Genomic DNA, 9,424 nt, shown 5'->3' with positions numbered 1-9,424 from the left:
AATCCAAAATCAGACTCCTGGTTGGGAGCTCTGAGAGAATTTTCTGGCACGCCAATCAACAGTCTTCACTGCACCCACGAAGCAATAACGGGTAATGGACATGTTTTAGTATATATTGAATTGGGGCAGGAGCGATGTTGTCATTTTTAATACACTACCTTTTTTTTATTCATTTTTAATGTTTTGCCTCTTATGCTATATATTTGGGTAGTTTGCGTTAAAAGTATTAAAAACGTTACTTTGTAAATAACTGTTTCTGAAGGGAATAGCACAACGTGGCTGATTGGTCTGTCGCTTTAATACGAGGCAATGTAAAAAAAAGATAATGACCTCTGACCTCCAGTCCCTCAGTGACACTGGTATGTTTTTTTTAAATTGCAACTGGCAGATTGACAAATGTGTGAACATTATAGATCTATGACTTTATTTGTGCTGTTGCAGTCCTACAGCCTGGCTAAGAGCTGTAAGATCTACGAGGAGGGGATGACCGCATATCAGCCACATATGGAAAGAGGGAGAATCTGAAAGTGGGAGGCCACCCTGAGGCAAACACAAAAAGGATTTACAGTCACAAAACCAGAGCCCCAAAGTGAGCAACCAAATTCTGTGACTGAGCGCCCTATTCAGACACTTCCTGTCAGCAGCAGGCGACCAGCACAAAAAAGAAAGGCTTGTCAGAACATTTGAATGCCATGCTAAGAGGCTCCAAAGCTAAGAAGTATGCCAAACCATTCCATGCTTTGATGAATGAGAAATGTTTTTAAATAGTGTTTTGATGTGATCTAATTAGTTCTTAAATGTTTTGCATCTTTGTGCTGAGCTAAGCTAACACACACAGAGGCACACCAGAGTCAATCTCTTACCAATACCCTTTGCAAGAAGTGAATAAACTTGATTTCCTATTCCTCTAATGAGGGCCTAGTACTGAGACTGAGACCAAGCCCTTGCTAAAATTTACAATGAAATAAACATTTGGTTTTGTTCTGTTGTAGGAATCTGTGGCTTGACAAACAAATCCTTGGTCCGCAGGCGTCTACGCCCCCATTCCAACACCTCCCACCCCCCACAGTTCCATCGGGCCACAAAACGACAACTCTCCCCCTTCATTTCCAGAAACTTCAACATCAAGAGAAGTTAAAAAGTCATTTGAGGAACCAACTTCAGAGACTAAAGGGTCCCCTGCTCAACGTGTCCTCCAGTGGTGTCCTCGCTCAGTCCGTCTCTCCAGGGCGAGATCACGAAACATTAAGAGACACAGAACTCCTGAGCCTGAGCGCCAAAGCAAAAAGTTCAACTTGACTGGTATGTTAACTATCTTCGAAGGTTTTCCTGTTAAGTTGAGTCTTACCACTATTAAACCCTAAACCTGATCTCCATAATTGTGTGACTGACCCTCACTGTCTGTTCCTTCCTCTCAATGACTCCGCCCCTGTCGAGCTTCAGACTTGCTCCTGGCCCACCCAAAGGCCTGTGACAACTGTGAACGTGTCATCAAGTTTCAGCTTCTTCAAGGTACAGAAACACGCATTCCACCAGGCCAACCCTGACGATGTGAATAAAACACAATTTTCAGAAAGAGAGAAACACTACAGTAGGTGGAAATAAAATATTAAAACTTTTTTCTCACAGAGAACCACAGCCATCATAACAAGTGTTCTCACCCGACACTACAGGATTGTCTACAATGTTTACTTGGAGTTCCAGTTTTATTTAAACTTGGCCTCTCATTCTCTTTGCTCTGTGTACTCACCATTCAAGATGCTGCTGCGTGGTAGCTGAAGATGCTTTCAGCAGAATGTAATGCCTTGAAACATAAGAGACAAAACAATATCACAGCATTGTTCCTTTGTTTACAGGCTGGAATCGTACTTCATTAACTATATTTCTGTTGTACCAATAGTCGTAGTTGTCATTTCTGATCAATATTTAATTTTAATTTAAATATAGCCAATCTGTTTTTAAAGATGCTGACGGCCCCTTTAATGAATCTGCGTATTTCATGTTTAATCTCAACAACAGTTAAAAGCACAACAGAAGCTGCACACAACTGCTCACTATCTCGAGCACTTCTTCCTCAAGCTGATAACTCATCATCGTATCAAGAATACTGCCTGTTCTGACCTTTAACAGGCAGTAGTCTTGATATAGTTGTGTAATAAAAGCAGATAAGAATTTCAGTATAAATTGGGTAAAATAAAACAGAGAGATCCGAACACATTACAGATTTATTTAAACTGCTCCACAAAACAAGACATTTAAGCAGCACATATGGACAGCTTAAAAAAACCATAAAAACCTCCAACATTCAAATTCTTAAATTACTTCAAGCTTCAGTCCATATTTTGAATTAATTTCAAACAGCAAAACCTGCTCTGCGCATACATAAAACAATCAGCATTCAGCTATTACATTTAGGTACAAATTTAAGTCCAATACCTTCTGTTGAGGGTCTAAAGGTTCAATTAAATCTGACACAAACAGATGGTGCTCTACTTCATAAACCACTTGAACAAACCTTCAGTTACATTTCCAGTTAATAATAGCAAAGAACAAAACCCAGTCTCCACCAAAAACTGGCATTCAACAATTATAATCAAGTGCAACAACAGCAATAATAATAACAACAACAAATAGAAAGAACACATTCATTACACAATAGGCATCGAGAATTCATGTTTGGTACAAAACATGGTCATTTACACAACAAAACATCAGTTACATTATGTGCATTATGAGTCTGCTTTTTAAGTAGCTTACGTCAAGCAAAATTGACAAAATAAACTTAAATATTAATTTACACACTATAAAGCACAATGTGTATGTGTAAAACAAATTAATTCAAGTATGCATAATTTAGAGTAAAACACCAGCACAGTACATAAATAGGACAAAATGGACAAACTTAACTAATAAAGTACGACACAGGAGTACAGGAATCAGATAATTGTCATACGGTTTACTACATACATATGTTCATCATGAAAAAAAAATAATCAAACGTAAAGATCTGCCTTCTTCTGAGGCATAATTAAATAAAAAATAATTATTTTGGTTTTCTGGAGATAATGACATTTTTAATTTTGTTTAAATAATACCAAATATATATGCAATGTGTATTACAGCATCGCTTTATTCATTGATATAGTTAACCATTCATGAAAAAATCAACTCATCTTTTTGTTGAAACAGGTATTTCTATTGCTATTTATTGTCATTTTTACAATTAGGTGGTATCTTGCATTATATATATACAAACACATATAATTGGGTCCTGAACAGGTTAAGGCATTAAGGCAGAAGTTTTACACTTTTATCCAGAAAACAGAGGTATATGTTTAAAATAATAAACGTGTGTATTTTGTATATGGCAATCCACATTTTCATCTTAGAGCAGTGTAATACATACTTGTACTTCTCAACAAAGTCTGGTGTTTCAAACAGTTTTGACCAGTCCACTTTTTTCTGCTGAATCTCTTCAGTGATGGCATGGCCTGTGAATGAGGACGGGAGAGATTGTTCAAGTCTGAGTAAAACAAAATCCCAACTTTATTAACAGAATAGAATCCTTGTGGTATTCCTGAAGTTACGAGTTCAACATAGTTTGGATAAATTGTGTTCCTGACTGATTTCACATTAGAGCAAACAGGTTCTGAGCTTGCGTTAAATCAACTTTGTTAGTTAAGTTAATCGACCCACGATGCCGGTTGTCAGCTGAGTGACTACATACCGCGTTCAATCTCGTCCGTTATGACGGCTAAGGTGGAGGGAGACACGTTGAAGCTCGTGTTCTGCTGTGGGTACGCTGGGGTGATGATGGGCATCAGGTGGTAGCGGTCACTCAGATTAAACTGGAAATACAGAAGAACACAACATTTGCAGCTTACCTGTGCTTGATTGACTAACATGATTCTATATTTGTAGCCTCAAATCCTAATAAAAATTCTGCCGAGGCCTTACCCTGGGATCCCAAAACGGAAGGTTGAGGTGGAGGTCATCTACTCTCCTCAAGCGAATTGGGATTGGCCACTCCCTGACACAAAACACAAGATTTTCAGATCAACTGATCCTCATTTGCAGCTTTTAGAAAGAATTCACAGCCAGCAGCATTTGCAGAGTGGAAGACAATAAACACATCTCAGTTCTCATTATCAATGTACAGGACATGTAAGTGCAAACTGTTTATTAAATATGTCGTCTCTACATCGAGAGCAAGCTCAAATGGGCAGACTGTTTACCCAATTCAGTGACTCCAACTAGAGTGGCTCTCAGTGATGTTTAGGTAAACCCAATTCAGTGACATCAGAAACTCACCACATGGAGTAGACCTTGAAGAACTTTATCACCAGGGTGGACGCTGTCGCATTCGGGTACACCTGGCAGATTCTGGCCACCAGTATGGCCCAAGACACACCGCCCAAGAAGCCCAGCATATTGGAGTAAATGTTACGCCCTGTAGGGAAATAATGAGAAATGAAGGGTTTGGAAAACGATTAAGGTCTCAAGTTCACACAGTTACCTAATGTTATCAATGGCCTGCTCTAACTTGCTTTAGCCCACTGTGAATTGAGTTTTAATTAAGTGTTATAATATATCAATGTAAAGAAAAAAGAACAACAGCTGTGTCTGAAATCCCACTCTTTCACTACTCCCTACATAATAAAGACACAATACTTAACTCCATGGTGAATATTAAATTGAGATACAACTTCTGACAGTCGCAATGCTCCCTTAACTGTAATTTATGCCTATAAAAATAATTGTGTTATGTGATTTCTAGCAAACATGCTCTGGACACTAATGTTTAATTCACTGTGGGAGTTTGTGAGAGCACCATATAGTGCATATGTTTTACATTTAAAGCCTGTTCACAGTCTCTTGAGTGATTGGCAAGCTCAACTGGTTGTGTGTGTGTCCCACTCACGTTTGGCCCACAGCTTGATGGCTCTCAAAGCCAGCCTGAAGTTGTAAATATTTGGCACAAGACGGAGGATCTCCTCAGTTACTCTGTAGCCTGTAAAAGACAGAATAAAAAAAAAAGATTCATATTTAAAGTCACAGCAAATAGACAAAATGGTACACTGTTCACATCACAAAAAAACCCTGTCAGGTACTAATTCTGCAGTGGTGTCCTTTAATCCGATGCTTACCATTGAGGCTCCTGATGCAGAATTTATCTATGTTCATCAACAGATTTTCATTGAGAAGATCAAGGTTATCAGGAACACTCCTCTGTGCCAACTTCGCAAAGACTAAGTCAATCTAGAAAAGAACAGGACCACAAGAAACATGATTGAGGTACATGCAAACAAAACATTAACTGCAGACAGTAGAGTCGTTACTGTTTTCTCTTATTACCTCAATCCCATCAAAGGACATCTTGATGACTGGGACGAAAGCCTCTTCAATGGCCTAAAGACAAACAGTACGGTCAGTCACTTGCACTAGGGAGAAAAATGTCCTCAGACTTGTATAATAAATACATAATAGATACATAAGGAACCACTTATATGGCTAACCCGTAGATCTTGGACCTCCTTCTGAGCTTTCAGCTTCTCAAAGAAGGAGGTGAAGAAGTCCTTCCTTTCTATAAATCCGGGTCCGACACAAAGGGCATCAATGTCAGCACCTGTCAAAGTAGCACAGATTCATATGAGAGGGAACTGCATTAGTTAAGTCATGAGCTACTGTGAATACAAGCTGCCACAGTCCTGACATGCACTTACCTTTTGAGTGGACTCCCAGATGATAGGAGCCAAATGGGAAGATCTTTCCTCCCACTTTGGCTGTTACTGCTTCAGGGACGTTCTAAAATGAAAAAAATGTGTTATATGTATTGTATTTATGTGTATTTAGTAACATGTTTTCAGTATCATATTACTTTTGAAACAACAATATAGATTAAAAACAAGATGTCTTACCATCCTTACACAGACTTCTTTGAGCCACTCCTTATAGAGTGACTCCAGTCTTTTAAGAACCTCCTCTCTGCAAATGAAATATATAAAGACCATGTTATAAATATTGTCATTTCTCTGAAGCAAAGCTGTGGTCCATTCCACTTGTGCTCCACCACCTCTATTAACTCCATTCACTGAGGATGTGGTTGTTGAACTGATTACTTTTTGCTGTAATAACCAACGAAAAAAGTCACAAAAAACACCCTAAAATCAAAGTGTTTTGTAGTCCTACCCCTCCAAGCTGTATTCATGACACTGTGAAAATAATGAAATGGAAAAAAAGCTGTATCTTACCTGTGACGAAGCTCTAAATTGTCCTCAAATACATCATACGATGTGAGACTTTGGACCAGTTCTTTGGTCTGGATCAGATCAGCCTCTTCAGGCAGATCCTCACTGATCGGACCAGTGATCCCATAACACTTAAGGGACTGTGGGGCTGGTGGAGCTTCGCTTTTAACTGGACTGTAAAGGGACGTTTGCATGTTAGTGCACAAGTAATGCAACAGCCATGACACAAAAAGCACACACACACACACACACACACACACACAGCAATTTAAAGACTCCTCGTGAGTAAAAGGTGTAAATATAAGGTGCCTCCAATTGTGCAAGAAAATCAGAAATAAATAGTCAAATAAAATACTAAGATGTTATTCAGTGCAGACTGTGAATAGCAGATGCCCTGTATGGATGATTTACCAGTTTTACGTCAGCTAAATGTTTGAAAAGGCAAGAAAAGGAACAATTACCGAGACATGGTAGCAAGACTTTGTAGTGTGTCGCTTGAACTGGCTCAGAAATGTCTTTCTCTCAGTGAAACACAACCAAACTGAGCGCCTTCACAGTTCACACACAGCTGGAACGTGAACGCTGAAGTTTGGAACGAGCGCCGTCAGTGTGACGTCACTGCTCGAATCCAATCAGCGAGCGACGGCACGCGGGGAGAAACACATGTCACGTGACCCTGAACCGTATATAAGGATGTTTGGTGCTGCGTTCAAGTGTATCGAAAATCCATAGCTGGGACGCGTTTCTGTCTCATCCTTACGGAGCCCTCCAGATGTGATTATCCTCGGTTAATAACTAATATCAACGACCTGTGTTTCATCTCTCCCTTTATTTCCTGTCTTCTCTTTTTTCTTTTTCCAATATCTAAGGATACTTTGAAATACTTGTCATAATAGCCATTTCCCTGAATAAATGCTTTATATTTCCACACAATCTTTCTTAATACACCCATAGATAACCATATAAAAACCTTATTGTTATATTATTAAAATCACCCCATATTATCTACATTAATCATTTAGACAGATCAGTGAGCTGTGGGATGATTGTAGAAATAGTGTAACAACAAGGTGATTTTATAATAGCCTATGTGGTTATCTAATAGTAATATTACATTTATTTACTATTACTATAGTGCTATACTAAAGAATTAGATGATTTGATTGATTTAGTCTGAGGTGTATTAATTCAAAATCATAAAAATATAAAGCATCTATTAAGAGTAATGGATATTATGACCAGAAGCGTTTTTTATATTTGATGATTTTATTGTCTAAAGAAGACAGGAGAGAGATAAGTTATTAACTCTAGCACAAGATAAAAATAATTAAGGTCTACTTGTGTTTTTTGTCAAATACATTAATGCTAAAATATTAGTCCATTTGTCTTGGGACTACACTTATTAATATTCTGAAGTGTACTGGTTAACTTTCTTCAAACAAAAAGAATATCTGACTGTGCATTACCTAAGTGCCAGATCATTTAAAGTGTACACATGGTTTTTAATGGATTGGAGATGTCTACTGATATAAAAAGATGAAATATGTATAAAAGATGTCCCATCTGCCTCAGTTCATTTTTAATGCAGGAGGAAAGGTTGTTGATTACCTGACAAACTGAGGAGGTTATTTCACCCTGTATTAAATGCACCACAGCAAGAAGAAGGTTTTACAAGTCTGTCAGTAATGTACAGTAAGCAGGAGAGCCACAAAAAACAAAAAATATTACTGTAATTACAATTTCCAAGAAATGAGACCATTTATAAGCAACACTAAACACAAGCCGAGAATTCTTCTGCCGTCTGTCAGCGGCTCTACCATAACGATTTCTTTTTGTTCTGTAGTAAAATAGATGAGATTAGATACAAATTACTTCCTCATCTGCATCCACTGCAGAATCATCCATACAATATTTAAATACAATAGTCCCTGCTACTCTTAGTTCCTGCATTTTTTAAACAATCTCTCTTGAGACACAGATGCAGAGATCATATTTTACGCCTTTGTTTCATCCAGACACGATTACTGTAATTTGTGCTGTCTGGTCTGGAAAAGTTTCAAATGGTTTAAAATGCTCCAGCTAGACTCTTCGCTAAAACCAGAAAATTTCACCATATTGCACCAATTTTAGCTTCACTTCATGGGCTCCCTATCAATGTCAGACCAGACTTTAAGGTGCTTCTGGTGATTTATAAAATTGGAAATGGTCTTGAACCTTCATACCTGTCTGTCCCCAGAGTTAAAAGGAAATCAGCAGGCTGCTGGACCTTTTCCTATTGTGCTATCTTTAATAGGAATAATCTTCCTGTTGATATGAGACATCCTTCGATACCATGGCCTTGTACCTGTTACCTCTCAGTCTCAATCTATCAACCTTAGTATTTATGGTCCATGTTTGTCCTGCCGATGAGAAATCAACAAACAAACCTCATTATAACCACTGCATTTCTCAAACTTTTTGTTGCTTATGTTTGTTTCCCAATATCCACCAAGCTGTGTGTGTCTCTCTCTCTCTCTTTAGACTTTTTAGATTCAGCCTCCTCCTTCTCTCACTCTCCCCCTAGTGTGCATGCTATCTCTCTCTCTCTCTGTGTTTGTTTGTCTCTCTGTCCTCTTCCAGGTCTCGGTGGAGAGGAGGTGGCGTAGCTAAGGTCCTACCTATTTGGGTGACACCTAAAGTTGCTCAATGTCCTCTGGGAGCCATACTCTTCTCTTCTGTTTTGTTGTTTTCCCTCACCTCACCCTCCCATTCCAAGCGTGTAGGAGAAACTACAGTGGTCGCAAAAACTGCGGAAAATGCAAAAAATGCAAAAGGCCTGCAATGGAAAATTTTAAGAACCACCACATAAAACCATACACAACCAGTCCAAGAGGCTATTATGTTCATAAACCTTTTTCTCAAACTGTTTCTACACTCTATGTCCAAGTGAACAGCAGGATGTTGAGACTTCAGTGAACATCCAAGGACACGATAAGACGCATTGTTGTACCACACCAGCTGTTTGTTGCCCCAGAACTCAGGACAATGTGTAACTGTGTTAGAGTGACTCTCAAACGGGGATAAAGGGACACTGCCTCTTGGACTTTTTACTCATTTGAACTTTCATGTACTGGTGTATGTGAGTGTTGCAGTGAGTCCATCTATAGATGCTGAATAAACCTTACAAAAAGGTGATC

At 38.7% G+C, this 9,424-nt stretch overlaps 1 protein-coding gene across 1 annotated transcript in view; it reads right to left on the bottom strand.

Moving 5' to 3' along the window:
- LOC118340948 (poly(A) polymerase type 3-like) overlaps positions 1–6,442 on the bottom strand; it is a 7,639-nt gene extending 1,197 nt beyond the window's left edge. The window contains exons 1-13 of the mRNA XM_035679114.1: positions 6,252–6,442; positions 5,919–5,985; positions 5,724–5,805; positions 5,517–5,626; positions 5,356–5,409; positions 5,148–5,259; positions 4,922–5,011; positions 4,312–4,450; positions 3,958–4,030; positions 3,728–3,848; positions 3,407–3,491; positions 1,751–1,804; positions 1,517–1,543 (exon numbers count right to left, since the gene is read on the bottom strand). Of these exons, the coding sequence (XP_035535007.1) occupies positions 1,517–1,543; positions 1,751–1,804; positions 3,407–3,491; positions 3,728–3,848; positions 3,958–4,030; positions 4,312–4,450; positions 4,922–5,011; positions 5,148–5,259; positions 5,356–5,409; positions 5,517–5,626; positions 5,724–5,805; positions 5,919–5,985; positions 6,252–6,442 (1,205 nt within the window). The remainder of the gene's footprint in view (positions 1–1,516; positions 1,544–1,750; positions 1,805–3,406; positions 3,492–3,727; positions 3,849–3,957; positions 4,031–4,311; positions 4,451–4,921; positions 5,012–5,147; positions 5,260–5,355; positions 5,410–5,516; positions 5,627–5,723; positions 5,806–5,918; positions 5,986–6,251) is intronic.
- Between the last annotated feature and the right edge of the window lie 2,982 nt (positions 6,443–9,424).

The sequence above is a fragment of the Morone saxatilis genome, unplaced genomic scaffold (genome assembly GCF_004916995.1).
Source record: "Morone saxatilis isolate NCDOM2014 unplaced genomic scaffold, NCSU_SB_2.0 Contig7, whole genome shotgun sequence".
NCBI lineage: Eukaryota > Metazoa > Chordata > Actinopteri > Moronidae > Morone > Morone saxatilis.
The sequence above is the reverse complement of the archived record's forward strand: the minus strand, read 5'-3'. Positions and strand labels throughout refer to the sequence as shown.